This window comes from Lodderomyces elongisporus, chromosome 7 (genome assembly GCF_030384665.1).
Source record: "Lodderomyces elongisporus chromosome 7, complete sequence".
NCBI lineage: Eukaryota > Fungi > Ascomycota > Pichiomycetes > Serinales > Debaryomycetaceae > Lodderomyces > Lodderomyces elongisporus.
This window is the reverse complement of record NC_083679.1, coordinates 603,752-625,838: the sequence shown is the minus strand read 5'-3', so window position 1 is coordinate 625,838 and position 22,087 is coordinate 603,752. Positions and strand designations below refer to the sequence as shown.

Sequence of the window (22,087 nt, the reverse complement as noted above, 5' to 3'; positions counted from 1 at the left end):
CCGCATCTCATTCAGCGGATATTCTCGAGTATCAACATCTACAACTTCATTAGACGATACACTAACTCTACTTATCCGACAGCTATCTTTACAATTCAATTTTTTTTTTAATTCGAACAAAGTTCAAAGTTTTACAAATGTTAAGATCTCAATTTAGACGAAGCCTCGCTTTAAGGAACAACCTGATGTTGTTTCCCCTTTTGCCTCTGCCGCTGCTGCTGCTGCTGATGATGACGATGATGACATCCTTGCCGGCAAATCTCATCTACCGCAGGATGTATTCACTGCTGGATCTGAATGAAGAGAGTACCATGGGCGAATACGAAACAAAGATATACAACATTTTGAATGAAGAGTTCAAGCCACTGAGATTACAAGTGCAAGATGTCTCTGGTGGATGTGGATCGATGTTTGCTATTCTCGTGGAAAGTGCTAAATTCAAAGGACTTCCCATGATCAAACAACATCGTTTGGTCAATGAAACATTGAAAGATGAGATCAAGAAATGGCATGGCTTGCAATTGAAAACAAAATCCACATAGAATAACTAAACTATATCATTGTAATATTCTTTTATATAATGCATAATGTAAATAGATGCAAATTCAATCCAGTGCTATAAGATACAATGGAGTACAATACAATGCATGGCTACATACATACATATACACATACATACATATATACATACATGCATACGTATTTAATACAATTGGGAGGAAACAAGAAAACGAATTAAGCTCATTCGACAATTTCTTCCTTCTCTTCGACAATCTCTTCTTTAATCTCTTCAATGACTTCTGCTTGCACCTTGCTTGTTTGCACCTTCTTTCCAGCATGCTTAGCTCTGTATGCTCTCCAGTCTTCCAAAGCCTTTCTTCTGGCCAAGATAGCTTCTCTAACAGCAGCATCGGCCTCCATGGCGTCAAACTCTTCAAATTGTGCCGAGTATTCACGCAAGTTACTACGCACCTTCTTTCTGTCACTACTGGTCAATAAACTCTCTGGTCTTGGTCTCCAAATGAATTCCTTGAATTGATCAACAGAATCGTCGCGCAACAAGTTTCCGGTAAACTCATAAATTCTGTAACCGTTTTCTATAGTATGCAACCATGATGAAGACCAAGCAGCCAAGAATCTTCCTGATGGGTCCCATGCAATATTCGTCATACCACTGTACTTGTCGGTCTTCAAGAGTTTGACATTAGCTGGTGCAGCTTTCTTGCTTGTCTCGTCATCAAATGAAACATCATAAAACTCAATCTCACCTGAGGATCTCGAGATTGTGGCAACTGCAACGTATCTACCTTTTGGTGACCAGAAAACAGTGTTAGAATGCTTGTTCTCGATTTGCTTGTATGCCTTATATTTGGAATTGGCGTTTTTACCTTTACCTTCTTCAACTGCGTAAAAAGTAATTGAGTTCTTTGGAATAGCTGGATTTGGATTACCATCGTCCAACCTGCTGATGGTAACAAACCTCTCGCTCTTTGGTTCCCATGAAAAGTTAACAATGACATCCTTCAACTCCAACTTCTCAACTGGAATATCCCTCTCAGTTACTTTAAAGAAATCAAGGTTCGAGAACAAGGTCTTACCTGACTTGGTATGTCTATCAACCTTGACACACAATAATTTACCCTCGCTTTGCCAGTGCATTTTACAATCACTAACTTGGAACAAGTTGACTGTACGCAACACTTGTCTGCTTGGTATCTGCATAATCGCAACTCTGGCAGTCTGGTTCGCACTTTCAGGTGTCCAATACGACAAGAGGTGCTCGTTTGCCTCTTTGCTATTGTGCAATTTGACGCCTGCTGGTGCCCACTCAAACTCTTGAATACCATCAATCTTGACCAATTTCTTCTCTAACAATTGGAAGCTTGGTGTCTCGTAGATAGCCAACGCATCTGGTCCTTGACGAGCACAGTACTTGTCATCAAATGACCATTTCACCAAAGGCCATTGCATTTCCTTCTGGTTCTCGAGATGTGGTGGCAACGCAAAGGTTCTTGCTGGTTCGCCGGTTTCCATATCCCAAATAACCAACTTGTGACCTTCACTCTCTGGCCCGAATGGGAATTGGGCTCTCTCGGCAGTGGAATCGGGTAAGGTGATTGGTAATGGTGATAAGGTCACCATGTATTTCTCATTGGGTGAAAAGTCAACCAATCTCACTTGATTATGGAAAAATCTCTTGATTCTGTGGAAATCAGCACCACCCCATGCTTGGATACCTTGTGGGTGGATCGAAAAGAGGTATGTACCTTTTGGTGAGAACTTGGCATATTTAGAAGTAAAACCACGTCTTGGTTCAATAACTGGCTCTGGCTCAGATGTTTTCTTGTTCCAATAGACACCAACGCTCTCGTTGAAATGCAAAACAATTTGATCTTTACCTTGCTCATCTTGCAACCAACTTTGCAAAAATCCATGTGATTGGAATGGTTCAATCTCCGGCTCTTTGAATTCGCCAGATACGGATCCGTACTTTTCGATATCGGACAATCTATTCACCAACAATCTATGTTGCGCATCTAATTTTTTACCATTCAATTTCTTAATGGCAGTGTCTGCATCCGCTACATTCTTGTATTGGATGAAAAGGAAACCCTTGGACTTGCCGTTTTCCATTGGCATAAAGATCCCCTCGTCTCCTTCAACAATCTCACCTGCAGTGCTGAAAAGTTTTCTGAGAACCTTGATCAAAATAGGCACTTTTGCCTCTGGTGCAATAGGTGCACCATCCACAATAACGTAGTTATCATATCCAAGGTCTGCCTCGTATTGCTCTTCCAAGTCGGTGAAGTCGATGTCACCTAAATCAATTTCCTCTTCTAAGCGAAGGTACTCTTCTTCGTTAATAGACATCTCCAGTTTTGGCGGTTATAGTGGTGGTAAAGTAAATGGAGTAAATGGCTATAATAACGTCGTTATAAACCGCCTTATAGGTAATTTTTTTTTGTTTTTTTTTTTTTGAAAATTTTCGCTTCTTCGATTTATTCACCATATTTTTTTTTCAATTTTTTTTTTTTTTCGCTGTTTCTTTGCCTCTTTTTGTTTCTCACTTTTCCGCTTCTTCTCGCTTTTTTCTTAATTTTTTTTTTTTTTTTTTTTTTTCTAATTTCTATGTATGTTTCTTTTTTGTATTTTCTTGAAAGATACCCGAAGGACAAGAACTTGGAGAAAGAGAGATCAAGAAATATAAACTTGCTTGGAGAGGATGAGATACAATAAAGGTTGAATAAAAAGACAAAATAAAAAAAAAAATAAGAAAAAAAAAAGGTTTTGTAAAATGTAGCCATTTATTTAGCTCGGCTGTATCAACAGCGAAATGGTTCCATCAATGGTTCCGAAAAGAAGGGAGAATAAATAAGAACTATATAACCACGCCTTATCGCCCCCATTTATGTTCCTGCACGCTCTTTCAACAATACAATCTCATTCTCCAATTCCCTAAATCTTTTCTGCGCCTCGTGATCTTCAAGGATTCTTCGCTCGCGCTCGGCTTTCCATTTCCTTTGAAGATCCTCAATCCTCAACTCAGTGATAGATGACACAGGTTTCTTATGATACTGATAAGATTCCTCTAGTTGGTTAACCCTTGCTCTCAACTGTGCATTTTCTGTATTTACCAAATTCATTTTCTTCCGCATGCGTTCCTCATTAGACCCATCTTTGATTAGTAACCTGACATGATCGTTGATCAATAAATCAGTAGCACGAACAAAATACTCAAATATAGATTTGTGTTTATCTCGAATGAATGCTATATCTTCCTCGTCAAAGTGTTTTATCCGTTTCATTACTTTCTCGTATTTCTCCCTCGGGTCCAGCAAAGATTGATCTTCGGCAATTTTATTGTACAGTTGTATAAATTTTTGAAACTCAATCATGTCAAAAGACAACAAGTCTCGATACTGGTACTCCATTATAGAAAGTTTTTTTAATATACTTTGAGAATGAAGCTCCATCGACTTTTCGCTATGATCGCTATAGCTATTATTACGGTTGTTGTGGGATATAATTTGGGATAGTTTATCAATCTGGTTTCGCAAAGATTGGTTTTCCCTTTGCAACAGGTCATTCTCAAGAGAAATTTGACGCCTACGTAAATCAGGCTCCCCTTCATTATTAATGTCAAAATCACCGATCACTTGCCTTTCGAACTTGCTGATGGTATTCAATTGGGAATGTGGACTCAAAGTTTTTGCTTTGAGTTTGGCATTCAAGTCATCCAATTGCAGTTGCAAATCTCTTTGAATTCTCTCATGTGCCTGACGTTCTTGCGCCAACTCTTTTATTTTTTCGTTGTATGCGATTTGCAAGTCATGGTTCTCCTTACCCTGTTTCAAAGCTTCCTCTTGCTCTTCCACATCCCCCCGATCTATTACGATGCCATTGTTGGTTTGTTTTGATTGACCCTCCTCATACAACTTATGCTCGAGTTCCTCGAGTCGAGTCTCATACTCGCTCACTTTTTGAGAGATTGTCGCTTTTGCAAGCTCGAGATTCCGTTCATACTCTTCTGCCTCTTTTATTTTGTCATTCAATTGAATTTGGAGTTGTGAACACATATTCAGCCGATTTTCCAATTCAATTTCTAGCTCTCTAATCTGTATGTTTTCAGGTTCCTCATTGGATATAGTTGAACTTTTGGAAAAGCTGGCAGTTTGTGCAGAGTGACCACTCCTCTTCCTCCTCCTCCTCCTCCTCCTCCTCCTCCTCCTCCTCCTCCTCCTTTCCTTTTCTTCAACACCATCAATATAATCATTTTTACCTCCACAATGATCGTCACCATCCAAATCGTCACTGCTGCCCTTCTCCCCATTGTTCTTGTCATCCTCATCGTCGGGTGCAATAGTTGCTGTTTCCACCTCGGATTCTGGAGGAGATATACAAGTGATATCCAATAATCGCCGTCGCCTTAAGCTATCAATGATATATTCAAGTTGCTGTTCAATAGGCAATGTGAATATGACGCTGAGATCACAGTGTAATTTCTCATCTTCTGTTTTTTCGTCTATTTTTTCTATTTTCAATTCTTTTTCTCCTTCGTGTATTATCTCTACAATAGTTGCAACCATATCCTGTACAGTCTGCAATATCACCTTCAAACTCTTCATTTCAAGATCCCCGACTTTTTGCAAGTCCTGCACTTTTTCCAAATTTGCGTACAAGTCCTGATTCAAATTGTAGATCTCGTCATATTCGCTTTGGAGGGATTTGAGTCTTTTGTTCAACTGTGTCGAGTCCTGGCATATCATGGATAAGTAATGTCGAAAGTCATCTGGATTCCAATTGTTTTTTAGCAAAAGTTCTTTTATTGATGCTTTCAATAATTTGATCTGAATCTTGTAGTTGACAATCTGTTTTGTTAATTCGTCTTCTCGAGACCTTGTTCCGGTGGTTCCAAAGGTTGCAAATGTTCCAAAGGTTCCAGCCGTTACAGTAGTTCCATTCGTTTCAGTAGTTTGTGTGGTTTTCGTGGATCCAACTGAATCCGCTGATGTCGGTTTCAAATCTGGTACATTAGAGATTGAGTTGTGATTTAATGGTTGCAACTTCGTGTTTGTTGTACGAAATTGTCTCCAAGGAGATATGTTTTTCAAATTTTGTGCTTTGCTTAAAGGTGATTTGCTCTCCTCCAAGTTAACGTTACTTATTCGCTTGACATTTTCATCTAGGATGTTCAATTCATTGTTATCGATAGTACCCAAATCACAGTCATCTGGTGCCGGAGAAGAGTAGTCTGAAATAAATGGACTATATTGTTGGTTACCAAAAGGTGATGTTGGAGAATTTGCAGAGTCATCACTAAAATTTTGCAAATCATCTGAAATATTTGAATTCGTATCAGAAGTACCATCTCTTTCTAGATGGGTAGGTCTGGAGATAAGGAGCCCTAATGAATCTTTTTCTACCTTTTCCTCCTCTTTCTCTTTTTCCCCTCCTTTCTCTTTCTTTAGCTGTTGGTCTTGTTGTTGTTGTTGTTGTTCTTTTTCTTCTTCTTCCTTTGCACTTATTGCAATCCGCAGATATTCAGCGCTCTCCCGCGCGTCTTCAGTTGTATGGGCAATATAATCGGTACTCCATTCTCCTTCCTCGCGGTCATACAGATCATTCAAAGTACTCTTTGACATCATTTGTAATTTTCAATGGCTACTATAGCAAAAACAATATGCTAGTGTAAGCAATATGCGTATCGATGCTACTAAAAATTTAAGTTTGCATGACCAATAACCCCTATGGCTAATGAGACTCTATTATTTAAAGAAGTAGCAAAAGCAAGATAATTTGCAGTGTCAATTCTGCCTTGGGAGTTGAGTGATGGGAAATAGTGGTTTCAGATAGCCTGGTAATGGGCCGTTTGTTTGTTTTCTTTTCGTATTTACGTATTTTTGTGTAATCTTTCCGTCGTCTGTTGTATATGTCGCGAATCCTTTTGTCTTAGATTTTCCTGTCGTACTTTTCATAAGGCACACTTTTTTTTTTTTTCTTTGGGACAGACCTAATACTGTATGCTTCCAGTGTAGCTAAAGCATCATATTCTTCTAATTGAATCGTAACGCTTCAACCTTGCGCAGCCTTCAAACTCTCCCCTTTAAATTATCACTACAAGTAGTAATAGTAGTAGTACCACCATCACCACTACCACTACCACTACCACCACCAACAACAACAACAATATACTTGAGTCCAAAAATGACTTCTACAACGAGAGATGTGTTGCATAAACTCAACTTTAGCATTGCAGATGCTTCGCCAGAATATATAGACCGTCGAAAGTTGCAGATGGCCAAATTTTTCACTTTTGCTGCATTATCAATTTTTTCAACTAGATTCATCTACAAACAAACCATTGCAAGACAGTATGTACCCTTATTGTTTCAGCAGAATCATCAACCACCCACTTCATACAACTTCACAGCTGACGCTATGGTTGCTGTTGGTGCAGGTACACTCGCGTGTGGCTCGATATCGGGAATGTTGATGTTTGGCACTGCATGGATCCTCGACGTGAGCAACTTGAAAGAATTTGGCTATAGGATGAAAGCGTTGATGGGAGGTGATGTTAAAGAAAAAGAGTTGAGCGAAATGAAAATGGATGATGAAACACGAGCGTTACAAGATGGTTTAAACGACTTGCTAGAGGGTAAGATATAATACTCGGAGGAGGAGGAGAAGAAGAAGAAAGAAGAAGAAGAAGAGGAGGAGGAGGAGGAGGAGCGTGGGTGGGTACCAATAGTACTTCCAGCAAAACGGCGACGATAGAATTTATGCAAGGAAGTAAATGTGTATATAGATAAGATCGAATTGCAATGTAAGGATTATTTTTTTTTCAACTCCGATTAATGCCAAAGACATATTTATATATACTTTAAAGAATATAAAGCTCTGTGCTCCTGTTTATTTCTGTCTTCTTCTTGAATAAAATGATTAAAGATCAAGGTTGTGAATTTTGATTTGTTTCTCTTCCTTTTTTTTTGGCAAAGTTTTCTGTACATGTGTGTATTTATGAATATATTTTGTTATCATACTGTGGGATTGCCAAAAAAAAAAAAAAATTCATATGCCCTCGGTATCGGATGTTCTTCAACAACAAAGGATAAATATATATATATTGCTACCAATTGTTATCGGTGTGATTTTGGCCTTCCCCACACAACAACCCTTTCCTTCCTCGATTGTAGATCCCAGCCAACACCTGCGCCCAGCGCCCTTTCCCCAGTCTCAAGATCACTGTCCAGTTACTACAAAAATATAAATCTACCCTGAAATTTATAATAAGGAAATTAGTGAAAATAATCTACACGATACATCTTAAAAGAATATTTTGCTTTTCAACAATCTACAAAGGATTATCTTTTAGTTTTTCAAAACATCTGATTTAACAGCTATCATTCTTTATCCAACTTATTTGAGCCACTTGGAACGCCACCAATTTTTCAACTTCACTATCTTTCCACCACCCTCCCTCATCTGCACTTATTTTTTCTTTTCCATTTCCTTTATTTTCCTTTATTTTGTCCCCCCCCTCCTTTCTCAGTTTAGAAAAGAAACATAAAAATGGGCAAATATTCAAAGGCTAGGCTGCCAAAATTTACAAGTCAAGAAGCGGTCTTACCGTCGTATAAACTTGACTCAAACTTGGTTTTGTTACCTGGCGTGATTTATAATGTTACTTTCTCGAGATTCAAAGCAGCTGCATTGTTATATCGTTTTAGTGACCATGTTTCAAATATCAATGTTATTAATAACTTGTTAAATGAATATGATTTTAAAAAAGATGAAGCCACAAATGATAAAAAAAACGGAGTTACTGCCAATGAACAAAACGAATATGGACTGTCTCCAACACTTATTTCGAAGGATGCAGAAGATGGTATCTGGAGATTTCACAATATGGAGAAAAATGTTCAAGACGCTTTTGCAGATACTAGTTCAAACAAGGAGGAATCAAATGCAAATGCGAAACAAGAAACAGGAGCAAGAACAAGAACTACTGAAGGAGCCAATGTGCCTACTTTAGATCGTTTTGATTGGCTTACTTTAGCAATTTCGCCCAACTTGGATCGTATCAAAGATAGAGACTCAAATTACCTTAGCTCCATGGGTAGAGTTGTAACTGTAGTAAAGATTGTCAAAGTGACCGATAACACCAGTACCATTAGACTTACTTTTAAAGCTGTGACTAGAGGTTTAAAGGTAAAACCAAGAGAAGACAGGGAAAAGTTGAGGGCCAATGAAGCAAAAATACTCATTGATTGGAACCACGATGTTTATGATTTAAAAGAAAAGTTGAACACATTGCAGTCAAACTTCTTTGCGTTGAATGAAGCAATCGAAAATTTTCTTGTTGCATACCATCGTGCCAGTGAGAACAATCCAAGTACTATACAAGGTAGTAATTTGTCCTTGGTAAAGGAAGAGGAAAGTTCCTCTAGCAAGGATGAATCGGCAAATAAAAAGGATGGCAAAATCTCCACCGAATCACAACCACCAGAACAGGATCTTTTGACTTTGAACCCACTTGCAAATGCTCTTTTCTTACAATTAGCCAGCAATACAGATATCGGTAAAGCATATAATAGCCTTATACAATTATACTCGCACTTTGATGCCAAGATCCAGCATCAGCGTCTGGAAGGCTTTAAGGATGAAAAGATTTATTTGAAATTGGTAGATTTAACAGCCGCAATTTTGCCTTTCCCCAATTACGAAAAGCTTCGTCTCTTGAACTGTTTCCATATTGAAGATAGATCTACCACTGTTAATGACATGTTGTCTTTGCTAACAAAGATATTCAAAAATCTTGAGCAGAACAACTTATTTGCGAATAATTGGTTCTTTAACGAAGCTACGAATGTTCAAAAGGCAAATGTAGTTGCTAAGCAATTGAAGTCAATCCGTGGTCTTTTGGAAGGCATGAACACAAGAAACAAAATAAGGCAAAGGAACGTCGAAAGGCTGCTGCAGAGCCTGCAATCCAAACAACGAAAGGGCACAAATTCACCAACTTCCACACGTGGCTCCCCTTCTTCTTCTTCTTCTTCTTCTTCTTCTTCTTCTTCTTCATCTTCTTCTTCTTCGCGTGGTGAAAATAACGACGATTTTGATGATAGTAATGACGATGGCGATGAATTGAAAGCTATTTCCAACTTCATTAAAAATACACTTCCAACAATTTCCTCGTTATCCTCTGATTCAAAAAGGCTCATTCTAAAAGATTTCAAACGGATCAAGTCTTCGGCAAATTCCCCTGGCGGTATGGGTGCAGATTACCATGTTCTTCGTAACTACTTGGAGATTGTTATGGATATACCATGGGATTGTTTTGTCACAAAGTTTGAGTCTAATAAGGACATTGATCTTCAAGCAGCCAAGGCGCAATTGGATTTAGACCACTATGGACTAGAGCATGTCAAACGAAGATTGATACAATATTTAGTGGTTTTAAAGCTCTTGGGTATCAACGCTTCATACCTTGCAAACAAAGAGAGGCAAGAGCTAGAAAAGCATTCACGTAGAAATTCTGATGATGGTGACAGCCTTGTTGGCAGCTCAGAACACGAAAGTACACTAGATGAACAACCTAACCAGAAGGGGACTATTTCGACAGGTGTTGAACTTCAGAATGGATATTTGGAACAGGTCGCTGTGAGCAAGAATAACAAATCTCCCATAATTGCATTAACCGGTCCCCCAGGTATTGGTAAAACATCCATTGCCAAATCGATAGCTACTTCATTAGGCAGGAACTTTCAAAGGTTGTCTTTGGGAGGAATTAAAGACGAAAGCGAGATTCGGGGCCACCGTAGAACTTATGTTGGTGCCATGCCGGGACTTATTATTCAAGCGTTGCGTAAGGCACGCTGCATGAACCCCGTAATATTGTTAGACGAGATTGATAAGGTTGTGGGAGGCAACTCTGGTAGCAGCAAGTTTAATGGTGATCCCTCAGCTGCGTTATTAGAAGTATTGGACCCTGAGCAAAACAATACATTTATTGATCACTATTTGGGTTTTCCCGTCGACTTATCACAAGTCATATTTATATGTACTGCAAATGAGCCTCAAAACATGACTAGACCGTTATTGGATAGGTTGGAATTGATTCAGATGGGTGCCTATGATTACAATGAGAAATTAGTTATTGGCAGAAAGTATCTCTTGCCGCGTCAGATTCGGAGAAATGGTTTCCCCATTACGGAAGCTCAAAACGACTATGATGAGTATATCCAGCTCGATGAAAATTCCATGAAGAAAATTATAGTCGATTATACTAGAGAAGCGGGTGTTCGAGATTTTGAGAGGAAACTTGGTGCTTTGTGTCGTTATAAAGCTGTTGAGTACTGCGAGTCGTTAAATGATGGTAATCGCAAACCCTATAATCCTACGATTGGCGAGAACGATTTGGTTGTATATCTAGGAGTTCCATTTGCAAGCTCTGACTGTGTTTCTGAAAATGCAACCTCGTTTGGAAACTCTAAAGTTGGGGTAGTGAATGGATTATCATACAACTCCGAAGGTCTTGGATCTGTTTTGGTGTTTGAGAGTATTGGGTTTGATAGAAGGTTTGGAAAAGTCATTGGGGAAGATTCAAAACTGATGGATGGTAATCCAGGAACCGCATCTGGGTCAGGAGCAGCATTGCACATGACGGGTAGGTTGGGTGAGGTTTTGATGGAAAGTGGAAAGATTGGGTTGACCCTCATCAAGCTGATGATATACAAGGATTTGTTGAGAGTTGATGGTGGTCAGAGTCAAGTCCTTGATAAATTTAACAATCTTGACATCCATATGCACGTTCCAATGGGCTCGGTGCCCAAAGATGGCCCATCTGCTGGTGTCACTATGGCATTGCTGTTTTTGTCGGTTCTCTTGGATCGAGCAGTGCCCAGTGATATCGCCATGACTGGTGAAATCACCTTACGTGGGTTGGTCTTGCCAATTGGTGGCGTTAAGGAGAAGATGTTAGGTGCACATCTTAGTCCCGGCATTAAGAGGATGATTGTTCCACGTGAAAATAGGAAAGATCTTATTGAAGAATATGCAAAATGTTTAGTAGAGGAGAAGGCTACCACCGCTACTACTACTACTACTACTGCTGCTGCTGCTGCTGCTGCTAATACAACCAGTGCTACTAAATCATCTACTTCGAATGGTGACTCCGCCGTGACCATCGCCAACTCGAGGGAGGATATGAACCTCATCAATGAGCTCTTGAGAGATAACGAATTACCCGAATTCAACATGTCGCAAGTGGAAGACTATTTTGCCAAAAAGTATTCGTTGCAATTGTATTATGCAAGAGAGTTCAAAGATATAGTTGAGATTGTATGGGATGAAGACTTGCTTGTTAATGGCGCAGGACAAAAGCTTATTGAGTACAGGATTTAGCACTGAGGTTAAGGACCATTTATATTTTTGTATTTTACATACACAATTTGTTCTGGAACAATATACATGTCTTTTAGCGTATGTTTGTTTTAATCCTGAAAACGTAGTTTTTTATCAAAAAATTCTTATTCATTTTAGTAGAGGCCCACAATGAGAATTGAGCCTGTTATTTATACAATTGATCTTTATTCTGTTCTTTGTTCTCATAACTGCGATTCTCGTCTTCCTAGTTGGAGTGTGATACGCTCGTTTGTAGGACGAAAGAGGAGAATGCAACTAGTTAAAAATCGCTTTGCGATGCTTTCCCTCTGTCCCACACTATTGTCGACCTGCAGTTATGCTTTACACTTAACGCGTACGTGATTTTTTTTTTGTTGATACTTTTTTTTCTCACGTTTTTCTTTCCGGTAGCAAATTCTGGATTACAAACAGATCTTTGTGCATCGAAATTAGTAAAATCAATACAAGGTCCTTGTTCTAGCTGAATTTCCATTTTCCCTTCCACTTGTCAAACACCATCACCACCACCACCACCTTCACCACCTTCACCAAAAAAAAAAAAAAAAAACAATATACAATAAATTTCTTTAACATGGAGTTTGAAAAGAGAGAGGACAAAGATGGTGTTCGGTTGTCTTGGTCCTCAGTGCCAAAATCTAGGTTGCAAAACAAAAGAAATGTCATACCATTAGCTGCTTTGTATACGCCGATGAACGACAAGAGCGAAACAGAGGTGGTTGATAAATCTTTTTTGGTTAGTTGCAGGACTTGTCGATCAATCATTAACCCTTATGTCCAGATAGTTAACAATACCCAGTTATGGAATTGCCAGTTCTGCGGCACCTCAAATCAACTTCCTCCCACATTCAACGCGCAAGGCGAGCCGGTTTTGCATCCATCTTTGAACCCGGGATCGACAACTATTGAGTACCAAACTGGGAGACATAGCTCTTTACCACCGGTGTTTTTTTATGTTGTTGACACTTGTTTTGAGGGTGACGACGTAGAATCGGCATTTGAGCAACTCAAGGAGAGCTTGATCATATCACTCAGTTTGCTTCCCGAAGATGCTCTTGTAGGGCTCATTACTTTTGGCAAACATGTTAGTGTACATGATCTTACATCGAACGATAATATAAGCCACACATTTAGTGGCTCTAAGACATACACCTTGGAGAAGGTTCAATCTAGTCTTGGTATATTGGGCTCGGAATTGAGTGCTGCAGGATTGAAACACGCCACGCAAAATGGGAGCCAGTTGCCCATTGGCAATGCTGCGAGGAGATTTGTCCAACCACTCAATCTAGTTGAGTACCAATTAACAAGTATTTTGGAAAACCTTGTGTGCAATTCTTTCCCAAGAAACAACTTTAGTGAACGTCCAGAAAGGTGTACTGGTTCGGCAATCAATGTTGCGGCTTTGCTTTTGAAGAGTATCTTTGGAGATGCGCATCTAACAGGTGGGCACTTGATGGTGTTTATGTCAGGGGTCTGCACGTTGGGGCCTGGTAAAGTTGTAGACAAACATTTGAAGACGCCTTTGCGATCACACCATGATATCATCAAGTCGCAAAGTGTATCAATTCCATCTGCCACCAGTACATCAAAGATATCCAAGTTTGATGTTTCTTTGCTTAAGGAGTGTAAGATGTTTTATCATGGTATAACAAAATTGTTGATCGGCCTTGGACTCAGCTGCGACCTTTTCATAGGTAGTTATGATCAAGTGGGGCTTTTTGAGATGGATGAGGTTTGTTACAAAACAGGAGGAGCTGTAGTTATGAGTGATTCCTTTGCCACGGCAATATTCAAGCAAAGTTTTATTAAATTTTTTAAAAAGAAAGAAGGGGAGCAAGAACAAGAACAGGAACAGGAACAGGAACAGGAACAGGAACAAGGGTTTGGTTTATTGAATATGGCATTCAATGCCACTTTGGAAGTGAAAGCTGCTACTGATATCAAGGTTGAGGGTCTTATAGGTCAGGCAACATCTTTGCCAATAAACAAGACTACCCCAGCAAATGCAAGGATGGTTGCCGAGACTGATGTTGGTGAGGGAAAGACGAATTCATGGAAGCTTTGCAGCTTAAACCCGAAATCAACATTTGCCATTTACCTTGATAAATTGGATAGCATGACGACACAAACGACTTATATACAGTTTCTTTTACACTATCAACACCCGACTGGGGAAATAAGATTGAGGGTGACTACCGTACCTATAAATGTTCTTCCAGATTCAGATAATGTCAATTTGGAGTTTGGTTTTGACCAAGAAGCAGCTTTGGTGCTAGTTGCGCGTAAAGCAATTGAAAAGCTTCGAATTGACTCGATCCACAAGAAATTTGCTACAAGCGCAGCGATTATAAAGGAGTTGGACGAAGAAATGATTAGTTTCTGCTCTAGGTTTGGTGTCTTTACGCAAGGCATGCCTGATTCTTTTAGATTATCAAGTGCATATTCCTTGTTTCCACAATTCATTTACCACTTGAGGCGGTCGCCATTTATCAATGTTTTTAATAGCTCGCCTGATGAAACTAGTTATGTCAGAACGTTATTCATGCATGAAGATTTGGCCAACTCATTACTCATGATCCAACCATCGTTGCTTTCCTATGATATCAACACATGGGGCTCCTCGACAGATGGGAATGATTTACTGGAGCAAGAACAAGAGCCCGAACCGGTCCTTTTGGATTCAGCAAGTTTGGGACATTCAAAGATTCTTCTTCTTGACACTTTCTTCCATATTTTAATACATCATGGTTCACAGGTTGCCGATTGGAGAAATGCTGGGTACCATGAGCAAGAAGAGTATGCGCATTTTAGAGATTTTTTGGAAGCACCCAAAAGAGAAGCATTGGAAATATTGTCAGAGAGGTTCCCCTTACCGAGATTTATAAACTGTGACGAAGGTGGGTCGCAAGCGAGGTTCTTAATGGCGAAATTGAATCCAAGTACTAGTTATGCCACTAATGTAAACCACTTTTACGGAACAGGGGACAGAATGGATGTGTTCACCGATGATGTTAGTCTACAACTGTATATGGACCATGTGCAGAGAATTATCACATCGAAGAAATGATTTTTTTCTCTTCTAATATTTGGACACTAGATGATATTTTTTCTCAATGGTTTGGTGAGCTATCGCATTCCACTTTGGTTCGCTGATTACAATTCAATATAAACAATTTTTAGAGTCGATAGAATGAAAAAAAAAAAAAAATTTACAATAGATTAGCAACAGCGCTTTTGAATTTTAAAAAACAAAATTAAAAAAAAAAAAATTAAAAAAACATAAGTAGAATTGTGGGTTCAAACTCGTCTCTTTCCCGTTTCTCTTTAACTATAACTTCCGCCCACTAGCATCTTGCATTCGGCACTTTGAATCTGGCATTTAAGATCTTCAACAAATGAGTTCTCTCTCTCTATTATTATTATTATTATTTTTCCTTTTTCAATCCCACCGTTTTTCATTCTCTCTGGCCAACTTGTTAGCCTTCTTCCAAAATGCACTTTGGCCTTTTTTACTACTTCCATTGGCAGGTCTCACTGACCCATCATTGTATTCTTCCCATTCGTCATAATCTATATTAGATTGTTCTTTATGTAGTTCAAACCGTGCTTTATCATTAATTACCAAATGTTCCTTTAATTGCCCAATGAGGTCACCATAATCATCAAAGAGTAATTCCAGCCCTATTAACTTTTTCCATTTGGTCTCATAAATTCGATCATTGATCAACTCAGATGCATCGATTGTATGAATGTTATGTACACCATTAGTGTTCCCCAAAACACTACCAGCACTACCAACACCACTACCAACACCACTACCAACACCACTACCAACACCACTACCAACACCACTACCAACACCACTACCAACACCACTACCAACACCACTATTGCTATCTTTCAAGTCCATGCCAAAGTTAGAGTTATTGGAAAACTTCACCAACGGAGTTTCAACACTGAGATCTGTGAATTGCAATTGCGCTGAAGACTTGATAATGTAGTTTTTAACTTTTGGGGTACCCTTTTTCGGCTTATGGTTACTTGTTGCTGAGCCCATTTGCTCTTCATAATCTTCTCTTTTACGCGGTAGGTTTGGAAGATCAACTGTAATGTAAAATGTCTATGTCAATGTGTATTTGTTAGTAATTTAATTTGTCTACACTAATAGTAACAACAATAACGATAATAATAGGAGTATTAATAATTAAAATAATAAGGATAAGAATAGTAATAATAGTACCAATACTAGTAATACTAGTAGTACCAATAGTACCAGTAGTATCAATAATATTATTAGGACCAGTCGTGTTAAAGTTCTCTAAATTCGTCCACGTACCTCCATGTCGTCCTCGACAGCTTCCTTGCTTTGAACTATAGGTCCAGTTGAAGATGTTTCCTCACTAATCTCTCTGCTCTGATTGACATTTGAACCTTCGCTTCCTAATCCATTTTTTGCCGTTCCTGCTGTCGTCGTTGTTGCTGTCGCTGCTGTTGCTGCTGCTGCTTCTTCTTCTTCTTTTTTCTTCTTTGCCTCGTGTTGCCTTCTCGCTATATCTTCATTGGATCCGGCCTCAACCCCAGTAGTAAAGTCCCAATTCATCTCTTCTCCTTGTGTCAAGTACTCGCAATTACCATTCATAACCAAGTTCCATTTTAAATTGTCTGTGGCGAAAGTATCATCTGCTCTGATATATTTCGATAAGGAACATGCTCCTGCACGCAACATTGCATGGTTGTCGTCAATCGGTGATGTGACCGTTTCCAACTGTAATAGCGCACTTCCCAAGGCAATCTTTGTTGCAGCATGTGTGACTATCAAGATGTTTGAGATCTCAGGATGTTCCTTCTCAAATTGAGGAATGAATGCCTTCCAGAAATTTTGTGCTCTTGCCAAGATATCCTCCGGCAGCTCACCTTCCAAGCTTGGTATCACGCCAATGTGGTCTCTGGGCCATTCCTTCTCCTCTACCAAGACTTCACTAAAGAATTTGTTCAAGTCATTATAGTTTGCAGGAACGGGAATAGTGTTTCTGCCCTTTCTAAACCACTCACCAACACCTCTTTCCAACCCAATTTTCAACCCAAGCATCCGGGCAATTGGTTCTGCTGTTTCAACACAACGATAAAATGGCGAAGATAAGATAAATTGTGGGGAATCTTCAGATGGAATCGAGACCAAATACGCTGCAAGTTGCTTTGCCTGTTCAACTCCGTGTGGCGCCAAAGGCGGATCGCTGTCAATTCCAGTAGGATTTGGTGGGTGTGGTGGTGGAAGCCAGTTTGATCGATACCCATGTCGAGCAATATATATCTCTTTCAATGTCATTGTGAATTAAGGTGAGTTGATGTAAAATACGGAAAAAGGGAAACAAACGTTAACTGCAAGCTAAACTGTAAATATAAATGTTGATTTAAACGCTGATTTCAATGTAAATAAATAGCAAAGAATACAAGAAGAAACGTGCCCTAATGTGTGAAATTTTCGTAGTTCTAAGAAAGATAAACAAAAGAAAAGAAAATTGTGGAAATGTAGAATGGTGAAAATGTTGGAATTGCGTAGTTGCATAATTATGTAAAGAAAAATTAAAAGGAATAAAAATAAAAATAAAAATAAAAATAAAAATCAAAATTAAAAAGAAAAATAAAAATAAAAATAAAAATTATAATAAAAATAAAAATCAAAATTAAAAAGAAAAAAAAGATCAAACAATAAATAGGTTTTCTTTTTCCTTATTTTTCTATTAATTTTTTTTTTTTTTTTGTTTTGTTTTCCGTTTACTTTTTTTTGCTATTTCTTTGTTGTCTGTATATATGGCACAGATATTTGTTCAGAAGAAGACATAGGTTTTTAAAGGAAAGGAGAGAAAACATATTGTTGTTTTTTTTTTCTTTTTGGGACAAGGCTACTTGTAGTTTCATGATTATTCCATTAGTTGGTTGTACTTGATATTACTGCTAGTTCGTATTGCGCTTTCTTCTGCTAATGTAATCTACAAACAAGTAAGCAAACCTAACAAGCATGCAAACAAACTAACTATTCTCTGGTGGTATTCTTCAGATGTGAAATGACTGAAATCACTTTATTTCTTTTACACACCTTAAACCAACATTTCCAATGGGTTCTCGATAACTCTCTTCAACTCCTTGATCCATTCACCACCGACGGCACCGTCAGCGACTCTGTGGTCAAAGGTACCGGTGATGGTCATGACGTCATCAAAGACAAAACCTTGCTCGTTAACTTCGCTTGGGACTGCCTTCTTCTCTGTAGTACCAATAGCAACAATGGCAGATTGTGGTGGGTTGATGATGGAGGTGAATGCAGTGACAGCATGGTTCATACCCAAGTTGGAGATACAGATTGTACCACCTTGATATTCTTCAGGGTTCAATTTACCAGCCTTGGCTCTCTTTCCCAAGTCTTTAATTTCGTTTGAAATGGCTGAAAGTCTCTTGCTGTGCGCATCCTTAACAATTGGAGTAATCAAACCGGTTGGTGTGGCAACGGCAACGGATACATCAACGTTTGAGTATTGTCTGATAACACCTTGTTCACCCAACCAAGCAGCGTTGACTTGTGGTACTCTTTGTGAAGCAACAGCAATAGCCTTGACCAAAAGATCATTAACGGAAAGCTTGTATCTGTCCTCGGCGGAAGCATTAAGGGAAGCACGCAACTTCAACAATTTGGAAACAGAGATTTGTGATTGGATGATGTAGGTAGGTGATTGTTGAGTTGATTGCAAGAGTCTAGTGGCAATAGTCTTTCTCATGTTGGTGAGTGGGATATCCTCGTATGTAGCAGAAGCTGCTGGAGTAGAAGCAGCAGCAGCAGCAGGTGCTGAAGATGCTGAAGAAGCGCTTGATGGCTCGAGGCCTTCAAGGTCCTTGGCAACAATTCTACCATGTGGTCCTGAACCCTTGACACCTTTCAATGAGATACCTTTCTCCAATGCAATGGTCTTGGCGTATGGAGAAGCAAAGATTCTGTCTACTGGTGGAGAGGTCTTTTTTGCTGGAGATGATGATGGTGAAGAAGAAGCGTCTTTTTGTTCTTTTGGTTCTTCGCTCTTCTTTGATTCGGCTTTCTCTTCTTCAGCTGCAGGAGCCGCTTGTTTTGGTCCTTCTCCTGCATCAGCAGCAGTAAAGTCTTTGAAAGCAGAAACATCACCAGACTCTTCAACGTAGACGGCAATTGGTTGACCAACAGGAACATCCTTGGAGCCAGCATCCATCAAAATTTTAGCCAAGTAACCTTCTTCTTGAAACTCAAAGTCCATGGAAGCTTTATCGGTTTCAATTTCTGCAATTGGCTCACCAGGGCTCAATTCATCACCGACGGACTTGGCCCAGCTTTGGATGTTACCCTGTGTCATTGTTGGAGACAATGCAGGCATGTGGACGACGGTGTGTGGAGGAAACTTACCAGAAGAGTATAATCTGGCCAAGGTCAAGCCGGAGGTTCTTGATGCCGATGTTAATCTGATGGTGGCGGCGTTGAATGAGGCCAATGAACGCACCGCATTCTTGGCAGAAGCAGCAAAGATAGCAGACATTATTTAAGATGGGGTGTTCTGTTGGTGGTTTTTATTTGGTGTCTTTTGGTGTTTTTTGGTGCTTTTTTGGTGCTTTTTTGGTGCTAGCTGTATAAAAGGGAAGGGTGGTGGAGGGAAAAAGAAAAGCTGATTATAATATGGCGATGTCAGAAATGTTGTGCAAAGGAAAGAAAAAACCAAAACGTCAAAATTTCGGAGGTTGAAGTTCGCGAGGACTTTGTGCCATCTTTTTTTTCTTTTTCTTTTTCTTGTACTTCTACTACTACTACTACTTCATCTTCATCTTCATCTTCATCACAACAACAACCTTCACTGAGACCTTACCAACAAAAAAGAAAATAAAAGATTAAAATAAAATTAATCTAGCACAGAGTAGTAGCCACTTCATTTGGTAAAAAAATACCATCTCTGCCAATTTTGCTTTTTCAATTTGAAGAAGTTGATAGAAAGTAGTTGACATATATATATATATATATATATATATATATATATATGATACAAGTATTAAAATTGTGTATAATTTTCTATGCGGACAAAGTAAGAAAGAACGTAATAGGTGCTTACGGAACAGGTGATCTCAATCAATAAAGTATACTCAATCGGCCAAAACCGTTCCATATAGTGTATACTATATCCTTTTTACATTGCTCTTCTTCACTCTTCCCCTACCCTAATCCCCCCTTTCTTCTCCTCTTACATTTTGTTAGATTCCATCAACAAGAGCTTTCTCTTTTACAGTTGGAAAAGGCACAATACTACTACTACTACTACTACTATCACTGTTGTTAAAGTATTATTTATGCCATCAGAGATCATTCTCAACACAACGGTATCGCTTAAAGAATAAACTCTCTAGCTATCTGTTGTATCAAAAATCGCTACAAAAATCTCTTTGTGGTTTGGAGTCTTTCGCAGCAATGATTTCCGATAGCCAACTTTTTCTGTTTAAATTTTTTTATTTTTTTTTTTGCTTCTCACTCCCTCACTACTCCCCAAAATGTCACACAAAGAGCACGACAGGCTTCTCTTCTCAATTTTGTCTATTTGTGTTTGCCCTTCCCCTCTTCTACGGAGGTACATCTCCGTATAATCACGTGATTGTATTTGTTGTACTTTATAAACAATTCAAGAATCTCTTATATACATATATGTATATATATATATATATATATATGTACAATTGTGCATGCTCTCTACATAGTCAGCTTTATGCACCAAATATTGTACCACCTATAGCTCAACTAAGTCGCTGTTATAATGCATTTTGCTAATCCGGCCCTGTTTTCCATCCTCACTGCTGTCCTTCATCAATTGCGACACGTCTTTGTACCCCTTTGTCCTCTCACATTGGTCTCTGTAGATCACAGGCACTGCATTGTGCTTAATCAAGCAGTCCTTTGCTGTTTGCCAGGAAAAACGGATAAACCCAAAGCACCAACCAAAAATGGGATCAACGTTATGGTTTAACCAGAAGCTAGTGTTTGGGTCACTCGGATACCCCGAACCCAATGCATGGTTCTTGAGTAAGTTGATGTGTTGGTTCGCATACTTCAAGTTCAAATCCCTTGTCACCTTGGCAACAACGGATGCTGTACTAACAATCGGGTATATACTATCGGCCTTTTTCGTCACTGTTATGTCAATGGTTGGGAACAATTTCTTCAATTTAGCCTGGTATGTTGCAGGAGGTCCTACTGTATCCACGTAAATTGCCGTAATGTTGACACCTTTACTAAGAATGAGCCGGATAAGTTCAATCGTTGCATCGTGCGCCTGCTCGTTTAGATTGTAAACACCTTTGCCATTACTCACCAGTCGCAACATCCCCAGCGAGATATCCTTTGCAGTCATTGTTGTAGTTGCCCATCCCACATGTTTGCTTAGCCCATTCTCAATGTGGGTATCTTCCATCATTTTAAATAGCAGTTCCCTTTTGTCACCTGTTAATTGTTTAGAATCGGCAAACCCATATTGCTTTTGTAAACATTTCAGAAAACTCAGTAAAGAGTAGGCAATACCGTAAACCATTGGGCCCAACACAGGACCTCTCCCTGCTTCATCGACCCCGAGTTCTACGGGCTCCTCGGGGTTCTCAAGAATCGATTGTGGCACTTTGGATGAATACGTTGTGGTTTTAAAATTGGAGAAGTTCTCGATACTTGTAATTGAAGGTGGCATCCACTCTTTGGCATTATCTTCCTCTGTCTCGTTGTGTACTTTCCCGTGTTCTGGTTCTTGCTCGGACTCCGACAACTTGGCTCGCTTTATTTTACGTCCATCATCATCATCATCATCATCATTATTATTATTATTATTATTATTATGATCACCACTACCGCCATTTTGTATTGTGACAAATGTGTCCTTGTTAAAAGACGAACTGAGGAGTTCATCATTAACTTTTCTCTTCAAGTCAGTTTCAAGTAGTGGCTCTGCATCAAGCCCGGAACCATTAATGGGTGAGGCAACTGACATGGTGGATAATGATATTGTATTATTTCTAGTCTTGTTTCTATCTTCAATAACTATAATCTTAGTTGTAATTCTAATCGTTGATTTAGATATATAAAAATTAAAAATTGAATATAGCAACCACCCCAAAGTTTTAT

The 22,087-nt window shown here is 39.1% G+C and overlaps 9 protein-coding genes across 9 annotated transcripts; 4 read left to right on the top strand and 5 right to left on the bottom strand. All coding sequences in view use genetic code 12, as the record gives it.

The window, feature by feature from the left end:
* Positions 1–275: 275 nt before the first annotated feature.
* PVL30_005164 (uncharacterized protein) lies at positions 276–542 on the top strand (the record flags this gene model as incomplete). Its single annotated transcript, XM_061119664.1, has 1 exon — positions 276–542. One exon carries the CDS (start codon positions 276–278, stop codon positions 540–542), a length of 267 nt encoding a protein of 88 aa, XP_060975647.1.
* Positions 543–741: 199 nt separating this feature from the next.
* Positions 742–2,871, bottom strand: PRT1 (Translation initiation factor 3 subunit b; the record flags this gene model as incomplete). The annotated part of the gene is made up of 1 exon (XM_001523561.1): positions 742–2,871. The coding sequence occupies one exon, from the start codon at positions 2,869–2,871 to the stop codon at positions 742–744; it is 2,130 nt and encodes a 709-aa protein (XP_001523611.1).
* Positions 2,872–3,407: 536 nt separating this feature from the next.
* Positions 3,408–6,146, bottom strand: PVL30_005162 (uncharacterized protein; the record flags this gene model as incomplete). The annotated part of the gene is made up of 2 exons (XM_061119663.1): positions 3,408–4,616; positions 4,758–6,146. The coding sequence occupies 2 exons, from the start codon at positions 6,144–6,146 to the stop codon at positions 3,408–3,410; spliced, it is 2,598 nt and encodes an 865-aa protein (XP_060975646.1).
* A 559-nt stretch (positions 6,147–6,705) lies between these two features.
* On the top strand, positions 6,706–7,167 carry AIM11 (Altered inheritance of mitochondria protein 11; the record flags this gene model as incomplete). Its single annotated transcript, XM_001523559.1, has 1 exon — positions 6,706–7,167. One exon carries the CDS (start codon positions 6,706–6,708, stop codon positions 7,165–7,167), a length of 462 nt encoding a protein of 153 aa, XP_001523609.1.
* A 903-nt stretch (positions 7,168–8,070) lies between these two features.
* On the top strand, positions 8,071–11,904 carry PVL30_005160 (uncharacterized protein; the record flags this gene model as incomplete). The annotated part of the gene is made up of 1 exon (XM_001523558.2): positions 8,071–11,904. The coding sequence occupies one exon, from the start codon at positions 8,071–8,073 to the stop codon at positions 11,902–11,904; it is 3,834 nt and encodes a 1,277-aa protein (XP_001523608.2).
* Positions 11,905–12,496: 592 nt separating this feature from the next.
* Positions 12,497–14,989, top strand: PVL30_005159 (uncharacterized protein; the record flags this gene model as incomplete). The annotated part of the gene is made up of 1 exon (XM_001523557.2): positions 12,497–14,989. One exon carries the CDS (start codon positions 12,497–12,499, stop codon positions 14,987–14,989), a length of 2,493 nt encoding a protein of 830 aa, XP_001523607.2.
* A 372-nt stretch (positions 14,990–15,361) lies between these two features.
* On the bottom strand, positions 15,362–17,248 carry TFC7 (C6 zinc cluster transcription factor-like protein; the record flags this gene model as incomplete). Its single annotated transcript, XM_001523555.2, has 2 exons — positions 15,362–16,042; positions 16,259–17,248. The coding sequence occupies 2 exons, from the start codon at positions 17,246–17,248 to the stop codon at positions 15,362–15,364; spliced, it is 1,671 nt and encodes a 556-aa protein (XP_001523605.2).
* A 772-nt stretch (positions 17,249–18,020) lies between these two features.
* Positions 18,021–19,478, bottom strand: LAT1 (pyruvate dehydrogenase complex dihydrolipoamide acetyltransferase component (E2); the record flags this gene model as incomplete). Its single annotated transcript, XM_001523554.2, has 1 exon — positions 18,021–19,478. The coding sequence occupies one exon, from the start codon at positions 19,476–19,478 to the stop codon at positions 18,021–18,023; it is 1,458 nt and encodes a 485-aa protein (XP_001523604.2).
* A 1,230-nt stretch (positions 19,479–20,708) lies between these two features.
* Positions 20,709–21,953, bottom strand: PVL30_005156 (uncharacterized protein; the record flags this gene model as incomplete). The annotated part of the gene is made up of 1 exon (XM_001523553.1): positions 20,709–21,953. One exon carries the CDS (start codon positions 21,951–21,953, stop codon positions 20,709–20,711), a length of 1,245 nt encoding a protein of 414 aa, XP_001523603.2.
* Between the last annotated feature and the right edge of the window lie 134 nt (positions 21,954–22,087).